This window comes from Populus nigra, chromosome 9 (assembly GCF_951802175.1).
Source record: "Populus nigra chromosome 9, ddPopNigr1.1, whole genome shotgun sequence".
NCBI lineage: Eukaryota > Viridiplantae > Streptophyta > Magnoliopsida > Malpighiales > Salicaceae > Populus > Populus nigra.
In genome coordinates this window covers 16870415-16893893 of record NC_084860.1, presented here as the reverse complement: position 1 = coordinate 16893893, position 23479 = coordinate 16870415, and the positions used below count along the sequence as shown (strand labels likewise).

General features: G+C 35.7%; 3 protein-coding genes across 3 annotated transcripts; all 3 read left to right on the top strand.

Moving 5' to 3' along the window:
- The first annotated feature begins 6969 nt into the window (after nt 1–6969).
- Nucleotides 6970–11121, top strand: LOC133702805 (G-type lectin S-receptor-like serine/threonine-protein kinase At4g27290). Its single transcript, XM_062127119.1, has 7 exons — nt 6970–8254; nt 8953–9093; nt 9286–9434; nt 9682–9892; nt 10183–10420; nt 10498–10648; nt 10811–11121. Exons 1-7 carry the CDS (start codon nt 6970–6972, stop codon nt 11114–11116), a joined length of 2481 nt encoding a protein of 826 aa, XP_061983103.1. The 3' UTR covers nt 11117–11121.
- A 2732-nt stretch (nt 11122–13853) lies between these two features.
- LOC133702901 (alpha-glucosidase-like) lies at nt 13854–17849 on the top strand. The gene is made up of 5 exons (XM_062127231.1): nt 13854–14125; nt 14685–15382; nt 15682–15912; nt 16054–16700; nt 16891–17849. Exons 1-5 carry the CDS (start codon nt 13866–13868, stop codon nt 17773–17775), a joined length of 2721 nt encoding a protein of 906 aa, XP_061983215.1. The 5' UTR covers nt 13854–13865; the 3' UTR covers nt 17776–17849.
- Nucleotides 17850–18514: 665 nt separating this feature from the next.
- LOC133703760 (alpha-glucosidase-like) lies at nt 18515–23260 on the top strand. Its single transcript, XM_062128402.1, has 5 exons — nt 18515–18988; nt 19957–20669; nt 21035–21265; nt 21408–22054; nt 22137–23260. The coding sequence occupies exons 1-5, from the start codon at nt 18690–18692 to the stop codon at nt 23013–23015; spliced, it is 2769 nt and encodes a 922-aa protein (XP_061984386.1). The 5' UTR covers nt 18515–18689; the 3' UTR covers nt 23016–23260.
- Nucleotides 23261–23479: the final 219 nt, after the last annotated feature.

The following is a 23479-nucleotide window of genomic DNA, read 5'->3' as shown; positions in this document are numbered from 1 at the left end:
CCTGAAACAAAATACATATAATTGAAAGGTGACTATCACATAAAAAGAAATAACAACATGAAATCAAGCAATTTTAAAAGGGTAACATGCATTCATATTTTGTTCCCTTTTCCTTTCTGGTTTTCATTAGAATCTCTTTCTTATTCAAACTATTAATAATCGTTCCCTCTTTCACTATTACCTCAATTCCAGACTTTATAAGATCAATCATGTTTATCTTTGTTTAACCTATTTTCAATACCCTTTTCACTATTATCATCATCATCATCATCCCATAGGAGTCGATGTAGGGTGATCCCCTTACCCGGGATCCTAACATACACTGAATGTATGCTAGCCGAAACATGGCGATCCCCTTACCTGGGATCCTAACATACACTGAATGTATGCTAGCCCAAAACATGGCGATCTCCTTACTCGAGATCCTAACATACACTGAATGTATGCTAGTCCAACCATGACGATCCCCTTACTAGGAATCCTAACATACACTAAATGTATGTTGTCCAAACATGGCGATCCCCTTATCCGGGATCCTAACATATATTAAATGTATACTAGTTTACGCCTCAAATCACACTTCTCATATTTCATTTGTCAGTGATAATTTCATCACTTAGCAATTCACACAACAACCTTTCCCCTTGAGTACACATACATTCGGTAATTCGCATTTCACATCAGTAATATATATTAAAACATGAAATTTACGTAGAAGGTAAATGTGTGATTCACTTACCTGCAATAGAAGCTCTACTCGTGCTCCCATGCTGCTGCTGTTGCACCACGCTTGTGGTCCCTCCTGCAAATCACAGGTTTATCTCATAAATTTTCCTCACTAAAAGATATGTGTTATAATAACCATATCAACAACCGATAAATCTTTCTTTCAGTCATTTCTTAATACTTTATGTTTTTCTCATTTCACTCATTATTACTGTCGTTCTTTGTCCAATCCTAGTTATCATTCCTTTCTTTATATTTGGACTGTCACTGTCCAACTGTTACTGTCTCGTTTTTGAACTGTTACTGTCTAACCTCTCTTCAGATTTTAACTATATCTGGAGTTATAGAACTCCAATTCAAGCAAAATTTATGTTGTTGGAAAGATAAGATATGAGGCTATAAGTTCTATGTTTTGAGGAGAACCCAGTTCTACCTATAAGATAGTCAAAATCGCTCATCAACAAACACTTGGACTGTTACTGTCCAACTGTTACTGTCTGACCTCTCCTTAGATTTTTAACTATATCTGGAGTTATAGAACTCCGATTCAAGCAAAATTCATGTCGTTGGAAAGGTAAGACATGAGGCTATAAGTTCTATGTTTTTAGGAGAACCTAGTTCTACCTGTAAGATAGTCAAAATCGCTCATCAACAAACAATTTGACCGTTACTGTCCAACTCTTATTGTCCGTTTTTGAACTGTTACTGTCTGACCTCTCTTCAGATTTTAACTATATCTGGAGTTATAGAACTCCGATTCAAGCAAAATTTATGTTTTTGGAAAGGTAAGATATGAGGCTACAAGTTCTATGTTTCGAGGAGAACCCAGTTCTACCTCTAAGATAGTCAAAATCGCTCATCAACAAACACTTGAACTGTTACTGTCCATTTTTGAACTGTTACTGTTTGACCTCTCCTCAGATTTTTAACTATATCTGGAGTTATAGAATTCCAATTCAAGCAAAATTTATGTTTTTGGAAAGGTAAGACATGAGGCTACAAGTTCTATGTTTTGAGGAGAACCCAGTTCTACCTCTAAGATAGTCAAAACCGCTCATCAACAAACAATTGAACTGTTACTGTCCACCTGTTACTGTCCGTTTTTGAACTGTTACTGTCTGACCTTTCCTTAGATTTTTAACTATATCTGGAGTTATATAACTCCTATTCAAGCAAAATTTGTGTCTTTGGAAAGGTAAGATATGAGGCTACAAGTTTTATGTTTTGAGAAGAACCCAGTTCTACCTGTAAGATAGTCCAAATTGTTCATCAATAAACACTTTGACTGTTACTGTCCAACTATTACTGTCCGTTTTTGAACTGTTACTGTCTGACCTCTCCTCAGATTTTTAACTATATCTAGAGTTATAGAACTCCAATCCAAATGAAATTTATGTCATTGGAAAGGTAAGACATGAGGCTATAAGTTCTATGTTTTGAGGAGAACCCAGTTCTACCTCTAAGATAATCAAAATCACTCATCAACAAACACTTGGACTGTTACTGTCCAACTGTTATTGCCGTTTTTGAACTATTACTGTCTGACCTCTCCTTAGATTTTTAACTATATCTGGAGTTATAGAACTCAAATCTATAATTTAACATTCAGGCATCAATTCATAATCAACTTCAAAACAACTCATAAGACCATGTTCAGAATATCTTACCCGATACGAATCAAGGTCTCGATCCCTCATTTTCTTTCTAATGACAGCCGACCCTCCCCTCTTCTCTTCTTGTTCAAATTTTTTTTCTTGTTAATCTCTTGCCTACCAGTGTTTATTTTTTTACCTATAACCCTAAATCTTGGATGGGTTCTTGAAATTTGGTGTTTCTCTCTTGATCTGTAAAAATAGATACCAAAATTCCCTCTCTTCTTTCTTTACGATAGTTACAGATCTGTTTTTGGTAAGAAGAGTAGTATTTATGCTCTATAATTATTCTTATTTGCATTTAGACCCTATTTTCTTTAAATGTATTCGTTTTGCCCCCACTTCTTATTAATTTAGTTTATTTTCTTTAATTTAATCGAGCCTTGATTATCTCGGGGTTTACAATATATCTTCAGATTCTTCATCTTTTACCTATGTATCCCTTTTACCCTCTATTCTTATTATGACTGCTGATAACATTTCAATGCCCTTATCGGGTGTTAGTTCTATTGTCATACCTCACTTGTCTTTTTTTAATGTTTATCTTATTCCAAAACTTAGATTAAATCTTGTTTCTATTGGATAATTATATGATTTTGGTGATTATTTAGTCATTTTCACCTCTTCCTTTTGTTGTGTACAGGATCTATAGTCTCAGAAGCTGATTGAGACAAGCCATAGAAAGAATGAACTATATATTTTAGATGAGTTAAAAGTGTAAGTTGTTGTTTTTGCTGCTGCTGCTACTATTACTATTATTGATTTGTCTTCTTTTTGTTTGAGTCATTTCTTTTCTAGTTTTTATTTATGGAATTTTCGTCTAGGTCATGTTTCGTCTTCTCGTTTAAGATTTTTGGCAATCATAAAAGCTTTAGGAAATTTGCAACCTTGTGCTATTTTTTATTGTAGTGGATGTAAATTAGCGAAATTTTTGCTTTACCTTTTAATTGAAGTATTTTTGTTTCTTTTTCCCTATTTGACTAGATTCATTCTAATGTATGGGGACCTTTTCCTGTTGCCATAAGAGAAGGGTCTCGATATTATGTTTCTTTTATTGATGATCATACTCGTTATTATTGAGTTTATTTGATGAAACATCGTTTCAAATTCTCTGAGATATATACAACCTTTCAAGCTTTTGTCAAAACTCAACATTCTGCTATTATCAAATGTTTTAGGTGTGATTTGGGAGGGGAATACACCTCTTCTGTGAGTTGCTTACCTTAGATGGAACCATTCACCAAACTTTGTGTACATAGGCAGATTGTCAAAATAGCTCGTTCTCTCTTGTTGTCTGCTTCTGTTCCTAGTGAGTTTTGGGGAGAAGCTGTCTTTACTACTATAAGTTTGATTAATACAATCCTATCTTCTTATAGTTCATGTTTCTCTTTTTAAAAAGTTATATAGGTATGTCCCTGATTATTCCTCATTTAGAGTTTTTGGTTGTACTAGTTTTGTTCTTCGTCCTCATCTAGAACGCAGTAAGTTGTTATCTCGATCTGCTATTTGTGTCTTTCTAGGTTATGGTGAAGGTAAAAAGAGGTATTATTGCTTTGATTCAATAACTCAGAAACTTTATGTCTCGTCATGTTGTCTTTCTCGAACATATACCTTTCTTTTATATTCCATCCATTACTCATATCTTGACTAGACCTGATATTATTTGTATAGATCCATTTTTTGAGGATTCTGATAGTTTATTATCTCAAGTTTCTAGTACCTCAGATACCCCTTCCCATGTTCTACCAATTTGTACTCATTATTCTGCAGCTATTGACACTTTACTCTCCGGCATACCTGAAGCTCCATTCTTATCTATAACCCCCTAAACTTCATCTAAAATTGTGGATCCACCTCTATGTCAATCCATACACATTTGTAAGTCCATAAAACTACCATATTTTGCTTATTCTTAATATTCTTCATCATTTACTTCTTTTTTAGCTTCTGTTCATTGTCTTTTTGAGCCCTCTTTCTATAAGGAGACAATTCTTGATCCTCCTTAGCAGCAAGCTATGGATGATGAACTTTCTGCTTTATATAAGACAGATACTTGGAATTTGGTTTCTCTACCTCCTGGTAAAAGTGTTATTGGTTTTCGTTGGGTGTATAAGATTAAGACTAATTCTGATGGGTTAATTGAGCGATACAAAGCTAGGTTGGTTGTAAAAAGATACTCTCAACAGTATGGTATGGATTATGAGGAGATATTTGCTCCAGTTGCAAAAATGACTAATATTTATACTCTTATTGCTGTAGCTTCAGTTCGTCAGTGACATATCTCCCAACTTGATGTTAAAAAAGTCCTCTTGAATAAGAAGATGTTTATAGGATACCCTCTCGTAGTGTTTCACATGACTATGAGTATGTTTGTAAGTATAAAAAAACATTATATGGTCTCAAACAAGCACCTCGTGCTTGGTTTGAGAAATTTTCTGTTGTGATCTCGTCTCTTGAATTTGTTTATAGTAGTTATGATTTTGCCATTTTTATTAAGTGTACTGATGCAAGTCGTATTATTCTGTCTTTATATGTTAATGATATGATTATTATTGGTGATGACATTGATGCTATTTTATTTTTGAAGACAAAATTGGCTAGACAGTTTGAAATGAAGGATTTAGGTTATCTTCAATATTTTCTGGGTATTGAGGTAGCTTACTCACCTAGAGGTTACCTTCTTTCTCAATCGAAATATGTTGCAAATATTCTTCAGCGGGCTAGACTTACTGATATCAAGACTATAGATAATCCTATTGAGGTTAACACAAGATATTTTTTTTATGGTCTACTTTTGACAAATCCTACCTTATACCATACTATTATTGGGAGCTTGGTATATCTCACTATTACTCGTCCAGATATTGTATATGTTATTCATGTTGTTAGTCAATTTGTTGCTTCTCTTACTACAGTTCACTAGGCAACTATTCTTCATATTTTGTGATATCTCTGTGGTATGGTCTTTCAGAGTCTTTTACTCTCATCCACCTTTTCCTTGTAGCTGCGTGTATACTTTGATGCTGATCATGACAGTGATCCTATAGATCGCAAGTCTATTACTTGTTTTTGTATCTTTCTAGGTGATTCTCTTATTTTTTGGAAGAGTAAGAAATAATATATTGTTTCTCAATCTTCAACTGAAATAGAATATCGTGCTATGACATCTACTACCAAAAAGATTGTTTTACGTTGGTTACTTGCTGATAAGAGAGTCTCTCTTTCTCATCCTACTCCTATATATTGTAACAACCAGAGTTCTATTCAGATTACTCACAACTTAGTTTTTCATAAATAAACTAAGTATATTGAGATCGATTGTCATCTTACTCATCATCATTTCAACCATGACATCATTACTCTATCTTTTGTTTCTTCTTATTTACAGATTGCAGACTTCTTTACCAAGTCACATTCCATTTCTCGTTTTCATCTTCTAGTTGGCAAACTCTCGATGCTTGTAACTGCCGTATTGTAAATTTGAGAGGAGATGTTAAGAAATATATATATATATATATATATATATATATATATATATATATATCTTGCTTTATTTATTAAAGGTAGAATAATATTTTTAGTTAAGCCTATATATTTTGTATTTAGGTTAAAAACATACTTCAGAATATTGTAATTAATGAAAATCCTAACCTTTTTCTCTCTTATATTCATATTTGTTTTAAGTTAATTTGGATTGCATTAACACTTACATGTTGTTTGAGGATGAAGTACTTTGGTTATGACAAAAGTGATTAGCTCTTGCCTATTCCCCAATCTCTTCTACTTTAGGTATTAGTTGGATTCCATACAGATTACCATGTTGCTTAAAACAATGTTAAACTTTATTGACTAAATTAGTTGGGACCAATTTCTTAACTCATCGCATAAAAAAATGATGGTTGGTTCCAGCAATTTACACCATTTAGTGGATGGAACAGTCCAGTGTTAATCATTAGGCTATGAATTGACAACCATTTGGAAACGCGGTGCAAACACGTTCTTAAAAAATTTAATTTTTTTTGCTAAATTTAATATGTTTTGTATGTTTTGGATCGTTTTGATGTGCTAATGTCAAAAATAATTTTTTTAAAATGAACAAATATCATTGGCATGCATTTCAGCACGAAAAATTATTTGAAAAGCAACCGCAACCACCCTGCCAAATATATCGGCTGGTGAATTAGGCGGATTAACATAGATTAATTCAAAATAATATTACTTTAATTTTTTTTAAATAGTAAAATTGGGTCATAACTGGGTCATAAAGTGACCTGCTAAATTGACTAAATCAATTCCCATTTAGTTTAATTTAAAACCTGACCAAGTTAAATTTTAAATTGACATGAGCAAGTTGATCTATCTGGCCAGGCCGGGTCGGGCCGATCCGGATTTAAATAATTTTGATGTTAATATTTATGTATCCCAACCTTTCTATATTGATGTCAGATCGTGGTGTTAAATCGTTTACCTCAGTAGTGGAACATAGCAGTAGCAATAGATTGCGGTTTTAAATAGGTAATTTCTTAGGACGAATATATTCACATCTAGAAGGCCAACCATTTCATAACAAAGCGAGCTATTTTAAAAAATCATGCGAGTGCTAAGGGGTTATATTTCCTTCCTTTGTTTTTGCTTCTCTTTGTTGCAGTTTGTAAGAGTAACCACCCCTACTGACACCATGAACACAACTCAGTCAATTAGAGATGGAGATACAATAGTTTCAGCTAGTGGCACCTATGAATTAGGATTTTTCAGCCCCGGAAAATCCAAAAACCGATACTTGGGGATATGGTATGGCAAAATATCAGTCCTGACAGCAGTGTGGGTTGCCAACAGAGAATCTCCACTCAACGATTCATCAGGTGTTGTAAGGCTTACCAACCAAGGACTTCTTGTCCTTGTCAATCGCAGTGGAAGCATCATTTGGTCTTCCAACACATCAACACCTGCTAGAAATCCAGTTGCACAGCTTTTGGATTCGGGAAACCTTGTTGTGAAAGAGGAGGGTGATAATAACCCGGAAAACTCCCTGTGGCAGAGTTTTGAACATCCAGGTAATACATTAATACCGGGCATGAAGATAGGGCGGAATAGAATAACTGGAATGGAATGGTACGTGACGTCATGGAAGTCAGCAGATGATCCTTCCAGAGGTAATATTACAGGCATCCTCGTTCCTGATGGATATCCAGAGTTAATATTGTTGGAAGATTCAAAAGCGAAGCATCGAGCTGGGCCATGGAATGGTCTGCAGTTCAGTGGCGTGCCTCAAGTAAAACCAAATCCCGTGTACACATTTGAATTTGTTTTTAATGACAAGGAGATATTCTACAGAGAAGAACTTAAAAATAGCTCAAGGCACTGGAGGATCGTCTTAACTCAGGATGGTGATGTCCTACACCTCCTCTGGATTGAGCAGACTCAAAGTTGGTTTCTTTATGAAACAGCAAATACCGATAATTGTGAAAGTTATGCGCTCTGTGGTGCGAATGGTATCTGTAGTATTAACAACTCTCCAGTGTGTAATTGTTTGCATGGATTTGTGCCAAAAGTTCCAAGTGAGTGGGACAAGACAGATTGGTCAAGTGGTTGCGTTAGAAAAATTGCACCAAATTGTTTTAGAGATGGGTTTCGTAAAATCTCAGGTGTGAAGATGCCAGAGACAAGAAAATCATGGTTTAACAGGAGTATGAACCTGGAGGAGTGCAAGAACACGTGCTTGAAGAACTGCAGCTGTACTGCGTACGCAAACTTGGACATTAGGGATGGAGGAAGTGGGTGCTTGCTTTGGTTCAATGATCTGATTGATATCAGAACTTTCTTTCAAAATGAGCAAGACATTTTTATACGGATGGATGCATCAGAACCAGGTATGAGTTTCTTCTCACACTAGAAAAGTCGGTTTTTATTGAAGGACAAAATTGCAGGGTAAAAAACAGCAACGGGAAGAAACAATATAAACATTTCCGAGAAAACTTGTATAACTATTCTAAGCATAAACATATCAAATGATGATGAATCATGCTTGATACTCACTATTACCTAAATGTACATTGTTTGCGGAAACAATTCTTCTTGAATTAAAAAAGAGTTTTCTTCTTATTGTCTTTTCTCCTTTTTTTATTTTTCTTTGTTCTTTTTTCTTATGTCATCTGTTACTGTTAATAGACATATTTATATATAAAGGTGAAGAGTATAGTTATTATCAAGATATATAATCCCTTATATTATCTTGTTAATATAAATAATATTAATATAAATTGGATTGACGACGACGACCCAAATCCATTTTTCGTTTATAAATATATTTAGATACAAAGCCAGTATGCTATTGGAAAAAGGATGCATAGTTTAAAAATCTTAAAACCAAGCTATATATATATAGTCTGTGAGCATATTATCTAAACCTTTCCTTGCGAGGCCATCAGCAATAGAGTTTCCTTCTCTTAAAATATGGCTAAAAGAAACCTGATTAAGACTCTTAAGCAACATAGAGATTGTATTGCACGTGTAGTGAAGTCATGTATCTGCCATTTCGTCTTCTTAACACCTGTTTTTCTCTATCATGTTATAGATAAAGATGACTCTCCAAAGGTTAATACCAAATCCAAAGTGAAGAAAAGGATCGTAGTAAGCACTGTGTTGTCCACTGGAATGTTGTTCATTGGCCTATGTTTGGTCTTGTATGTTTGGAAAAAGAAGCAGCAGAAAAACAGTACGTATTCTCACCATCAAAATTCAACTATTCCTATCGCTCCATTCCTGGATTATCAGTTAACAAGATTAGATTATTTTTTCAGTAATCTAAGGTAGACTGTAAGCTGTTAGAAACTCCGTCGTGTTTAACAGCAAATAGAGATCCGTTGTCTTCTTTTTTTTTCCCAATCCATAGTAGTTATGCTGACAGGAAAAATGACAGGTAATTTTCAAAGAAGATCAAATAACAAGGACCTGAAGGAAGAACTAGAATTACCCTTCTTTAACATGGATGAGTTGGCTTGTGCAACAAATAAATTTTCTGTATCCAATAAACTAGGAGAAGGGGGCTTTGGACCTGTTTATAAGGTAATAATTATCTATAAACAGTCATGCAATATGGCTTCTGAATTTTCATGGTACAAACTCCAGGCACCAGTGGAGTTCTGTGGTATTGAGATTATTCCACTACAGAACCTAGTTTTTTTTTTAGCATAAAAGGATGTCTGATTGGAAAGATTTTCTGAACAGATACAAGCTGCATGAAATTCTCAAGTCTCAGAAGACAACGTATGATTTGCTTATGATGTTGAGCCATTATTTGCAGGGAACGTTAAGAGATGGACGAGAAATAGCTGTCAAAAGACTCTCTAAGAATTCAAGACAAGGACTTGATGAGTTCAAAAATGAAGTCAAACATATCGTGAAACTTCAGCACCGGAATCTAGTGAGGCTTCTTGGATGCTGCATTGAAAGAGATGAAACTATGTTGGTCTACGAGTTTTTGCCTAATAAAAGCTTGGACTTCTTCATTTTTGGTATGAATCTCACATACCCTTTTCTAAAAGTTATTCTAATGTTTCAAATTTAGCACCATTGAGCTTCCATAATGGATTTGGTATAAGTTGTTCTACCATCTATATTGATCTTCCTTCGAAGGCCCTAGGAAAGTGGCTTTGTAGAGGAAGACAAAAAAAATCTGCCATATATGTAATTGTAACTCAAAATTCATTGATTATCACTCATCATCTTGCTTTTTTTTCCCCTTTCCTTAACAAACAATATCTATTTATTTATTTATGAATATATAATGGATTAACTTGAGCAGATGAAACTCAAAGCTTGCTACTAGATTGGCCTAAGCGCAACAACATCATCAATGGGATTGCTCGTGGACTTCTTTATCTTCACCAAGATTCGAGACTAAGAATAATCCACAGAGATCTGAAAACCAGCAATATTTTGTTGGATTACGAAATGAATCCAAAAATCTCAGACTTTGGCCTGGCTAGAAGTTTTGGAGAAAATGAAACCGAAGCCAATACTAACAAAGTGGCTGGGACGTAGTAAGTGTCGTCTCCATCATATGCATTTTGTCTTCACAGTTTGCAAATGGGACTTAAGATTCCGTGAATACATGCAGTGGTTACATATCTCCAGAGTACGCAAACCATGGACTCTACTCGCTAAAATCAGACGTCTTCAGCTTTGGTGTCTTGGTGCTAGAGATAGTAAGTGGCAACAGAAACAGAGGATTCTGTCATCCTGATCACCGCCTCAACCTTATTGGGCATGTGAGTGTCAAAGCTACTTATGTTTGTGAGACTTGAACACTTAAAAAAACTTGAAAAACAAAATGAAGAAATTCTGAAAAACAATTGAGACCGACAATGGTCAATGGGTATGAATGCTGAATTTGCATAAATATGTATTAACAGCATGGTTTTGTTTATCAGGCTTGGATACTCTTCAAACAAGGCAGGCCTCTAGAACTTGCTGCAAAATCAAAAGTTAAAACACCTTATTTGTCTGAAGTATTACGTTCTATTCACGTGGGGCTATTGTGCGTTCAAGAAAGTCCAGAAAATAGACCAAACATGTCATATGTGGTCTTGATGTTGGGGAACGAAGATGAATTGCCTCAGCCGAAACAACCAGGATTTTTCACTGAAAGGGACCTTGTGGAAGCCAGTTGTTCATCAAGCCAGAGCAAACCACCTTCAGCTAACGAATGCTCGATTTCAGTGTTGGAGGCAAGATAGATTACTTGTGTTTTTTTTTTTTGTTAATCATATTTGTCGGAGTCAGCTTATGCATACCTCAATTAATTCTCTAAAACTCTAAAATTAATAACCATATAAATCTTTAATAATATAAGATTTGAGACATCCGAACTAATAGCAAGCATTACTTCTGATTTTATTCTTATGAATACTTGCATGTTTGTCTTGTCCTAATAAAACTTCTGTTGTATGCTTGCCATAATAGGGCTATGAATCTACCATGCATTCGATTGTTATATAACAAATATTATTTGTTATGTGTATGATTATCGAGAAATTTATTTATTTTTGTATTTTAAAAGTATTTTTAATTTTTTCCTTTTTTGTTATATAACAAACAGTCACAAGCTCTCTAATGTCTCTTTTCAAGAATCCATCCCAGAAACTCCTGATCAGGAAGATAGATGATGGATTAACGTCTGTGTCTGTTTTATGTATGTTATTTTTTGTTTAAAATTTATATTTAAAAAATGATTAAAGATAAAGTGACGACTTAGTATTTTTTATCTCAATTATATACTGAATTTAAGTATATATAGGTTTGATGATCTGTCAAATCCGATATCCATTCGCTTAACATCTTGCCGAGCTTAGATGGATACAAAATTAATGATCTTTCTAGACTCTCTATTAGTTCACAAGAATCAGCTAGTTTTTTTTTTTCATCGTGACTCTTAATATATGTTACCATATGTTGATTTTTTTTTTCGTTTTTTCTCATTGCTTTCTCCAAGTGTGACTTTCATCTCCTCGTTACAAAAGGATTTCAGTTTTGGACTTAAAGATTTTGGGTTCAAGAAGGGTCGAATAAAACAAGTAGGTGTTCCCTCTCCTTAATGTTTACAATTAGATAATTGAATGTGGAAGAACCAGAGAAGAGTTAGGGTTTTTTTTCAAGTTGGACTTAAAGATTTTGGGTTCAAGATGGGTTGGAGAAAACAAGTAGGTCTTCTCTCTCCTTATTGTTTACAATTAGAGAATTGAACGTGGAAGAACCAAAGAAGAGTTAGGGTGTTTATTTTGAGTTGATGATTTCATAATTTAAGGGATTTAATTTATGTAATAAGGTGTTAGATAGCTTAAAACGAACTAGGTTGATGTCTGAATTATGGGTTTGTTGAAGAACAAAAGTTTTTTTTTAGGGTTTTGTAGATTTTCAATAGGTAGGTCAGGATTCTAGAAATCCTGACCAACTAGATCGGTTAGGCTGAACCGATCGATTAATTCACTTGTTATAATTGACCGACTGTTTGATCTAAAATGGTTGGCTAGTTGGTTTATGTAATGGTCGACTAGTTGTTAATTCGGTTGACCTTGTAGTAGTGATTAATCGAGTCTATTAGGTTCGATCAGTTTGGGTTATATTCGGAATCAATCGAGTGAATCAGTTCGATTTTATAATTATGATTTGATTTCTAAGCTTAAAGTTTTAAATCTTTTATGTTACTTTGCTTCGAGTTATTTTTTGAGTATTTTCCATATTCGTTATAGGTTCTACTAACATTCTTTCTAACGAGCCTCAGTAATCTCCGATTTTGTATTTATTTATTTTTTTGCTCCATTTTCCGGGTGAGTAAAATAATTTCTGATATATATATATATATATATATATATATATATATATATATATATATATATATATAATGAGTAAGATGCTACTAATATGATATGTAATTCTGATAAGCATACCTATTTTGCACACTAATTGATATGATATTTTTGATATACTCATTTTGTTTTGTACTTGATTTATGTAACTGTATTCACTTATCTAAAATATATATTAGCATGTGTTACAGTTATTACCTCTCACTGAATGCTTGGACTCACCCCTCCATTCATATTTTTTAGGTCTTTAGTTCAGTTTTAGTAGTAGGATCTTTTGGCTGTGTTTTTCTTGCTTCTTTGAGTTGGTAGGGCTTTTTTGTTCCTCAAAACCATGAGTGTATTCTTTGTTTGTTATTCATAAATACTCCACATAATGATTTTAATTATGTTTTGGATTTTAATTTATTTCTTGAATTCATCAACTTTGTATATTTTGTTTTATGCTGCTATATATGTGTGTGTGTATGTAAGTTTAGAGACTTAGTGTAGACGGGACATCTTGAGGTACTACGTTTGTGTTGCTGGTCATGGACTTGAGAATCGTGTTTAAGGGATATTTACCTCTCATTAATAACATGTAAAGGATATTTATTTTTCTTTAATATTATTAGGATAAGATAACACTTGAACTCATCCTCTTTGCAAAATAACAAGATTTATGAGCTGTAAAAACTCTATGAATCCTTCAAATTTTTTCTCTAAAATATCATATTATCTTTTATCTCAAAAATATATTTTCTTAAGCATCATAGAGTTCCAAAATCCAACAAAAAAGATATTCTTTAGGTATCAATCACCACCCACCTTAGCCAACCAGGTATCAGGTAACGGTTATTAGCTATCTTGACAAGAAAAAACAGAACAAATTACTTGAATTAAAAGATTAACCGATTATCCAACCTTGAAAAACTCCATGTCATAATAGTTTTAACCATATATATTTTTTAAAACTATAATTACAAATTTATTTACTTTATTTTTTATTCATAACCATGAAAATTACCAAGATACCATACACACACTTCATTTTGTGGGACCATGATGACTAAAAAGTCCATCGTGTAAAGTGTTTTTTTCTTGAATATTTAAAGACCATCAAGAAGTCAGTGCACTCACAAAAATGGAGGAGAAGAGATACAGGAAGAATAAGGAGCCAAAGGCAATATCTCATTCTCACCATTCACTTCTTTTCTTATATAGTATCTTATTTTCCTCTTGCTGGGTTGCCCTATCAAGTGGCGAAGAAGTGGTTGGCTATGGCTACACCATTGAATCTGTCTCTGTCAATCTACCTGGCAAATGGTTGTCTGCTAATCTCAGCCTTATCAAGAATTCCATTGTTTATGGAGCTGATATTCCACACCTCAACCTTTTTGCCAGGTAATTGGCTTAATCTATCTCATTATGAAGACTTTTTTTACAGTAAGCTATCCTTTCCATTGTTTACTTAGATTTCTTGAAAAACTTATGATTGAGGATGAAGTACTTTGGTGATGACAGAAGTGATTAGCTCTTGCCTATTCCCTAATCTCTTCTACGTCAGGTATTTGTTGGATTCGATACAGAATACCAGGTTGCTTAAAACAATGTTAAACTTTATTGACTAAATTTAGTCAGGACCAATTTCTTAACTCATCGCCTAAAAAAATGAGAAAATTGTTGATTCCGGCAATTTAGACCATTCAGTGGATAGAACAGTCGAGTGTTAATCATGAGGCTATGAATTTGACAACTGTGGCTGTCGCTTTTAAGTCAAAGTCCTTGAACCCCTTCCCAGGCTGAGTAGGGCGCGTTAACCTAGAATAATTTAAAATAATATTTTTTTAAAGTAAAATCGGGTTTTAACTAGATTGTAAACAATACTGATTTAAGCATACATGAATAGCAGGCATGGTAGTTTTCTTTAACTAGTTCCTGACTGCTCTCTGCCTTTGTGCAGCTTTGAAACAGAGGAGAGTTTAAGAATCCGAATAACAGATTCTGAAAACCGAAGATGGGAGATTCCACAAGAGATCATTCCTCGACAAAACAACTCCCCAGAAAAAAAAATTCAACACCATGCCATACAGGAAAACCTGCTCCTCTCCCACTATAACTCTGACCTCCTTTTCACCCTCCATGACACCACTCCTTTCAGCTTCTCGGTCACTCGCAAATCGTCAGGGGACATCCTTTTTGACACGTCCCCTGACGCATCCGATGCTGGCACTTTCTTAGTCTTCAAGGACCAGTATATCCAGCTCTCCTCCACGCTTCCTGAACACAGGTCTTCTCTTTATGGACTTGGAGAGCACACCAAGAGCTCTTTCAAGTTGACACCTAACCAGACACTGACTTTGTGGAATGCTGACATAGGGAGTGTTAATCTTGATGTCAATCTTTATGGATCCCACCCTTTCTATATTGATGTCAGATCACCATCCGAAGATGGCAAAGTATCAGCAGGGACTACTCATGGTGTCTTGCTGCTTAACAGTAATGGCATGGACATTGTTTATGGAGGTGATAGGATAACTTATAAGGTTATTGGTGGTGTTATCGATCTGTATATTTTTGCTGGACCATCACCGGATATGGTTATGGCGCAGTACACTGAGCTTATTGGCCGGCCTGCCCCTATGCCATATTGGTCATTTGGTAAGTAGCATAATTTTTTCTGTGATGTACTTGTTTTCCTCCTTTGTTTTCATTGTTGTAATCTCTCTTGCTCTGAAAAATTGCTGTGATGTAACTAAGAACATGACCAAAAATAAATAAATTACGTTCCACAGATTAGGAAATTACAGGCAAAGAAACATTCAATTTGAGACTTTCTGGAGTTCAATTTCTATCAGTATTTACGTGCAGAATCATCTCTACTCAATATGCTGGATTCCCTTTTTATATCCTGTGAACTATGTCTCTGAGCACTCCTTTTTTCTTTTTTCTGTTTTAAGGATTTCATCAATGCCGATATGGCTACAAGAATGTTTCTGATGTTGAGGGTGTGGTTGCTGGCTATGCAAAAGCTGGGATCCCTCTTGAAGTTATGTGGACAGACATTGATTACATGGATGAACATAAGGATTTCACTCTCGATCCCATCAACTTTCCATTGGAACAAATGAAGCAATTTGTTGATAACCTTCACCAAAATGGTCAGAAATATGTGCTGATATTGGATCCAGGTTAGTGGTAACCTGAAGAAAACATCAACTCTTTTGACCTGAAAGTATCATATTTAGAGGTCTGCTGATTGGTATTATCTTTTGAAGAAGTGCCTTTTATGACTTCTTAAAGAGAACTAAGCTGTCTCTGATTCTCCACAGGTATTGGTGTGAACACAACATATGAAACTTACATGAGAGGAATGCAAGCTGATATATTTTTTAAACGCGATGGCAACCCTTACATGGGTGTAGTTTGGCCTGGATCAGTCTATTTCCCTGATTTTCTAAATCCAGCTGGCAGAGATTTTTGGAGTAATGAGATCAAAATATTCCGAGATCTTCTCCCCTTTGATGGTCTCTGGATTGACATGAATGAGATATCAAATTTCATAACCTCCCCTCCCACCCCGTTATCTACCCTTGATGATCCTCCCTACAGGATTAACAACGCCGGCATTCAACGACCTATCAACAATAGGACCATTCCTGCAACATCTCTACATTTTGGTAACATTACTGAGTACAATTTTCATAACCTTTATGGCTTTTTGGAATCCGAAGCCACCAATGCTGGTCTGAAAAATGCAACTGGTAAAAGGCCTTTCGTACTTTCTAGATCAACTTTCGTTGGTTCTGGAAAGTACACTGCTCATTGGACTGGAGATAATGCTGCGACATGGGATGATCTAGCGTACACCATTCCATCAATTTTGAATTTTGGACTGTTTGGAATTCCAATGGTTGGTGCCGACATATGCGGTTTCAGTAGAGACACAACAGAAGAGCTTTGTCGTCGCTGGATCCAGGTAAATCATTGGTTATTGCTCATCTAATTATGAAGTCCTAATAATTCAGACGGATGTGCATTGGATAACATTAACATTCATGTATATGCAGTTACATTTTTGTTTCTTTTCTCTAGATTGAATTTCAGCGTAACAAATTGTTGTAAATTTTCTGCTGTGTAATCGATGCTGAAGTTATGTTACAATGCAGCTAGGTGCCTTTTACCCTTTCTCAAGAGATCACTCGGATCTAGACACCACACGGCAAGAGCTTTATCTCTGGGATTCTGTTGCTGCAACAGCAAAGAAGGTTCTTGGCCTTCGCTACCAGTTACTTCCCTACTTCTACACATTAATGTATGAGGCACACATTAAAGGGATCCCTATAGCACGACCTCTTTTCTTTTCATTCCCACAAGACCTCAAAACTTATGACATCAACTCACAATTTCTGATTGGAAAAGGTGTAATGGTATCACCTGTATTGGAGTCAGGAGCTACTTCAGTTAACGCGTACTTCCCTGCAGGAAATTGGTTTGACCTCTTCAATTACTCTAATTCAGTTACTGTAGATACTGGAAAGTACATAGAACTAAGTGCGCCTGCAGATCATATAAACGTTCATGTTCATGAAGGAAACATCTTGGCCTTGCAAGGTGAAGCCATGACGACAAAAGAAGCTCGAAAAACAGCATTCCATCTGCTGGTAGCTCTTGGCAGCACTGGAAACAGCACAGGGGAAGTTTTCTTGGATGATGGGGAGAGTGTGGAGATGGGAGGGGAGGAAAAGAACTGGAGCTTTGTGAGATTTTACAGTGAGATAGTAGGAGATATGGCAATGGTTAGATCAAACATCACAAATGGAGAATTTGCTTTGAGCCAAAAATGGATTGTAAGTAAAGTAACATTCATAGGATTAGAAAAGACAAAGGGTTTCAAGTGGTATGAGTTGCAGACTTCCAAGGAAACAAAGAGTGGAAATTCAGGCGCCAAGACAAGCTTTAATAGAAATGGAGAGTTACATATGCTTGAGATGTCAGACCTTTCTTTGTTCCTAGGAGAAGAGTTCAAGTTAGAGGTGAAATTTAGCATGTAAGGATTGACATCAAATATTTTCTGCCACAAAGTTGGCAAGAATAAAATCCAATAAAAAGATTGCAATTCTTGAAATTCTAGCTGCTAAATTGTTAATTAACAATTAACAATGAACAATTAAGAGAGAAAGAAAACCCTAAAAGAAAAAGGATATTTACTGTTTATTTCTATCCACTATTTTCTTTTTCATTTCTTAGCAGTAAATATATTCTTAAGCAAGCTTGTGCATACAGAAAATATATTCCACCCACATCTAGTTTTTTAAGGAAAAATCTTTTTTTTTCTTTTTTTTTCTTATTGGATTAAAAATCTAAAAGTTGTTCCTTCATTTTTAGCCTGCTTCTATCTATTAAAAGCACATTCAAGATTAGTCCAAGATGTAATGATCACATAACATAACAACAAGCCATATAAAGCTATATTTTCATTATAAAATATAGCTCGGCTAGCTTAGATTAACCTCGGATCTAATCCGATCCACATTTATATTGAACTAAGTTGAGAATTGACTCGATCAATTTTAGTCGACATCAAGTCTAACTCGTAATCTAGATCCTGGGTAGGGTTAGAATGGATGTACTTAATTAATCTTAGTCAGCAGCAAGCGTAACTCGTAATCTAGATGGTAGGGTAAGAACGAATGAATTTCCAATATACTCGTGTATCATATGCAAATTGCATTTATTTTTTGTCATCCCCTTCTAGCCTATTGTTTTAGGATACAAAAACAGAGGATAGTGACTGGATACCAATCCCAACGTAACAGATTTAGAACTCTAGTTCACTTTATGTGGCCAAGAAAGCTCCATTTTTTTTTCAAGCTGCCTGTGGAAACTATAGAAAGGTCACCATGGTTATGGTCATCTTGCTTTCTTTAGATATTTAAGCTTGGAACTTGAAACCAAGTAAGCACCAATGCCTCTAACTGGTTATATGACCCAAAAAATGGAGAAAGAGAGGAACAAGAACAGTTGCAGAAACACAAAAGCAACATCTCCATCTCAGAGCAATCTTCAACTTCTAGTCTTGCTGTTGGTTTGTGGGGTGCCGCTGACTAGTGGAAAGGATGTGAAAGAAGAAGTGGTTGGTTATGGCTATAAAATTGGCTCTGTTAACTCTGGCTTAACAGGCAAGTTGTTGACTGCTGATCTTAGCCTTATCAAGAGATCTTCAGTTTATGGAAATGATATCCAACATCTTAATCTTATTGCCGAGTAAGTAGCTTAGTTTCTTCCTTGTGGTTTTCATGATTTTGCTTACATTAATTTTTCCGTAGTGTCGAATGTTCTTGAAAACAGAAAACATATAAATAATTGCTTCTTCTTTTTTTTTCAATTCTTTCTTGAGACTTAGACCAGTTCTAATTTTATGTTTTTTCTTAAAAAAATATAATAATCTTTTATGTTGTCTTTGCTTGGAGTAAATAAATAGACTAACCACTTAATTTATTAGTTAAAAGTTGACTTGCAAGGTTGCATAGCCTGCCTTTAAAAAAAAATTCTAACTTGATTTCTTCTATTAAACTCAACCAAAAATAGAATTATATCCTTAGAAAAGAAGGGAAATTTTCATTTGGGCATGAGAAAATTCTTGTTTCTAAGAGCATTTAATAAATTCAACTACTTTTGTTATTTGGTATTCAATTCATCACATGGTATATTTCTTCATTTTTCACTTAATTAATCTGTTTATCGCGATTCCAAGTATAATTATCCTTAAACTTTTAATTTTTGATTAAACTTGGCCCCTCTATATAATTCATCAGCACTGTAAGGTACAGCTCGACTTGAAAGGTCAATCTGTGAATTGTCAGAACTGAGTTAGGAAAAAAAACCTGATTTTTTTAATCCAACATTGTTTTAGATTTTTTTTTATTAAAAATACTTGAGTTTGAGTTAACCCGAGTAACCAACCCGACCCTAGACTTATGCCTTATACATGGTTGATCAACATGTGGGATCTTAATATAAATTGAGATGTCCAAAAAATAGGATAAAGGGGCTAATATGACCAGCCTTTAAAACTTAGAGGACTATGTGAATAATTTACCCTCTTCAAAGAATTATGTACGTTCCCCTCTGAAACAAGCAAACGACATGTCTTACTCATATATGATTGACATGTCTTCCAGCTTGCATATTCCCTGCTCTATGCGTTGACATGCTTTGCCTCCTACATGCAGATTTGAAACCGAGAACCGTTTGAGAGTCAGAATAACAGATTCCAAAAACCAAAGATGGGAGATTCCGCAACAAATCGTTCCCCGGCAAAACCACTCTCCGAAGAACTACCTGCATTACTCTCCATTAAATCATCGACTCCTGCCAGATAACAACCTCCTCTCTGACCCCAACTCAGACCTGCTTTTTACCCTGCACAACACCATCCCTTTTGGCTTCTCTGTCACCCGAAAATCCTCTGGTGATGTCCTCTTTGACACGTCCCCAGATATGTCCAATCCCGACACTTTCTTGGTCTTTAAGGATCAGTATATCCAGCTATCTTCCAGGCTTCCTATAAAGAGATCTTCTTTATATGGTCTCGGAGAGCACACAAAGAGCACTTTCAAGTTGAAGCCTAATGACACATTCACCTTGTGGAATGCTGACCTCGCAAGTGCTAATATTGATGTTAACCTCTATGGTTCCCACCCATTTTACATTGATGTAAGATCAGCATCGGCTGATGGCAAAGTACAGGCAGGGACTACTCATGGTGTCCTGCTGTTTAATAGCAATGGCATGGACATAGTTTATGGAGGAGATAGGATAACTTATAAGGTTATTGGAGGCATTATTGATTTGTATTTTTTCGCTGGGCCATCGCCAGATATGGTGATAGAGCAGTATACAGAGCTTATTGGTCGGCCGGCCCCAATGCCATATTGGTCATTCGGTAAGTAGCATTATTCCTTCCTTGAAACTTTCTAGTTGCCAATTTAACATGTTTCAGTCTGCAAAATTGTTTGATGCCTGAACATCAAGTTCAAGAATTTTGGGCAATGAGAGATTTATTTTTTATAACTAGTGCTAAGTGATCAAACTATTCCAATTCATTAAGAGAGTCCTGAACTCTCTTACACTCCATGGTCAACTTATTAGACTTAGCCAAATATAGGAACTGCAATAGAGGCCTTAGTTACTGTTGTGTGGTTTCGGTTCCATGTGACACTGGATATTTATGGAGCATACTATTTTATCTCAGTTTTTGTGAACAAAGCTTGTTCCATTTGTAATATGATTTTTTGGTCCAATGTGAAGGATTTCATCAGTGCCGATACGGTTACAAGAACATTTCTGATGTTGAAGGTGTGGTTGCTGGCTATGCAAAAGCTCGGATCCCTCTTGAAGTTATGTGGACAGATATTGATTACATGGATGCATACAAGGACTTCACATTTCATCCTGTTAACTTTCCGCTGGAAAAAATGAAGAAATTTGTCAATACCCTTCACCAAAATGATCAGAAATATGTGGTCATCTTGGATCCTGGTATGTGATTAACATGAAGAGGCAAAACAATTATCTTCACATGAAATCCTAGAACTTATACTTCTTCTATTTGGCTTTAACACAAAAGGAAGAAAGAAATAATGGTTCTGCTACATTCTGTTGAGCCTCCAATTTTCTGCAGGTATCAGTGTGAACTCAACGTATGAAACCTACATCAGAGGAATGCATGCTGATATTTTCATTAAACGCAATGGGATTCCGTACATGGGCGAAGTGTGGCCTGGAAAGGTCTATTTCCCGGATTTCATAAATCCTGCTGGCCGAGAGTTTTGGGGTAATGAGATAAAAATATTTCGAGAGCTTCTCCCTGTAGACGGTCTCTGGATTGACATGAACGAGATATCGAATTTCATAGATCCAACTCCCACCCCATTTTCTACCGTTGATGATCCACCCTACAGGATTAACAATGCTGGTATTCGACGGCCTATTAATAATAAAACTGTTCCAGCAACATCTCTACACTTTGATGTCATGAAAGAGTACAACGTTCATAACCTCTATGGCCTTTTGGAATCGAAAGCCACCAATGTTGGTCTGATCAATTCAACTGGTAAAAGGCCATTTGTACTTTCTCGATCAACTTTCACTGGCTCTGGGAGGTATACAGCACATTGGACTGGAGATAATGCTGCCACATGGGATGACTTGGCCTATACTATTCCATCAATTCTGAATTTCGGACTGTTTGGGATTCCTATGGTTGGTGCTGACATATGTGGTTTTGCAGGAAACACAAATGAAGAGCTTTGTCGGCGTTGGATTCAGGTAACTTTGCTGTAGTTGGATGTTGACAGACGCTATATTCTTTTTCTGTGTTAAATTGTTCTGAACTTTTATTACAATGCAGCTAGGTTCCTTTTACCCCTTTGCGAGAGATCATTCATCGATAGACACAACACGGCAGGAGCTTTATCTCTGGGATTCTGTTGCAGCATCAGCTAGGAAGGTGCTTGGCCTTCGATATCAGCTGCTTCCATATTTCTACACACTAATGTATGAGGCTCACATTAAAGGAACCCCAATAGCACGACCTCTTTTCTTTTCATTCCCTCAAGACATCAAAACTTATGAAGTCAACTCACAATTTCTGATCGGTAAAGGTGTAATGGTATCACCAGTATTGAAGTCCGGAGCTACCTCAGTCGATGCATACTTTCCCGCGGGAAACTGGTTTGATCTTTTTAACTACTCTAATATGGTTTCTGTAAGTCCAGGAGAGTACATCAAACTTGCTGCACCTGCAGATCATATAAACGTGCATGTTCATGAAGGAAATATTCTGGCCTTGCAAGGAGAAGCCATGACGACAAAAGAAGCTCGAAAAACAGCATTCCATCTATTAGTGGTTCTTAGCAGCAGTGGAAACAGCACAGGGGAATTATTCTTAGATGATGGGGAGAGTGTGGAGATGGGAGGGGAGAGAAAGAGTTGGAGTTTAGTGAAATTTCATAGTGAGATTGTAGGAGATATGGCAATGGTTAGATCAAACATCATAAATGGAGAATTTGCTTTCAGTCAAAAGTGGATGGTGAGCAAAGTAACATTCATAGGATTGAAAAAGACTAATGGGATCAAGCGGTATGAGTTGCAGACTTCCAAGGAAACAAGGAGTGGAAATAGAAGGATTAGGGCAAGCCTTAATAACAATGGACATTTTGATGTCTTGGTGATGTCAGGACTTTCTTTGTTCCTTGGAGAGGAGTTCAAGTTGAATGTGAAATTGTAATGATGGACAACCATTGTCTAGCAAGTTATTAATAAGAATAAATCAACAAGGATCGCAGCAGCTGCGTTTTATATTTTTTATATCTGCAACAGGAAAGAAAGATAGTAATGATTTGGACAAAGCACCGGCAGAGACCTGCTCATGTTGTTTTGTTGCTTAATAGTAATGGCATGCATGTAATTTATCAAGGTGATAGGTTAACTTGTAAGATTATGGTGGTGTTATTGATTTCTATTTTTTCGCCAGACCGGCACCAGATATGGTGATACAGCAGTATACTGAGCTGATTGGTAGGCTTGCCCCAATGCCTTACTGGTCATTTGGCATGTAGCATTGAGTAGACATTCTTGCAGTCTTCTTTTAGACATGCCAGTAGACCTGAGTTGATTTCTTATATCTTAGTCGCCGCTTGCTTGACCAAATCTTTTTGTTTTTTTTTTTTTACATCAATGTAAAGGATTTCA

Coding starts and splice junctions, on each gene's coding strand:
- LOC133702805 (XM_062127119.1), top strand. CDS start 6,970: ATGCGAGTGCTAAGGGGTTATATTTCCTTCCTTTGTTTTTGCTTCTCT. Junction 9,094..9,285: donor AAAGAAGCAGCAGAAAAACA/GTACGTATTCTC, acceptor TTATGCTGACAG/GAAAAATGACAGGTAATTTT. Junction 9,435..9,681: donor GAGAAGGGGGCTTTGGACCT/GTTTATAAGGTA, acceptor CATTATTTGCAG/GGAACGTTAAGAGATGGACG.
- LOC133702901 (XM_062127231.1), top strand. CDS start 13,866: ATGGAGGAGAAGAGATACAGGAAGAATAAGGAGCCAAAGGCAATATCT. Junction 14,126..14,684: donor CACCTCAACCTTTTTGCCAG/GTAATTGGCTTA, acceptor GCCTTTGTGCAG/CTTTGAAACAGAGGAGAGTT. Junction 16,701..16,890: donor TTTGTCGTCGCTGGATCCAG/GTAAATCATTGG, acceptor GTTACAATGCAG/CTAGGTGCCTTTTACCCTTT.
- LOC133703760 (XM_062128402.1), top strand. CDS start 18,690: ATGCCTCTAACTGGTTATATGACCCAAAAAATGGAGAAAGAGAGGAAC. Junction 21,266..21,407: donor TGTGGTCATCTTGGATCCTG/GTATGTGATTAA, acceptor AATTTTCTGCAG/GTATCAGTGTGAACTCAACG. Junction 22,055..22,136: donor TTTGTCGGCGTTGGATTCAG/GTAACTTTGCTG, acceptor ATTACAATGCAG/CTAGGTTCCTTTTACCCCTT.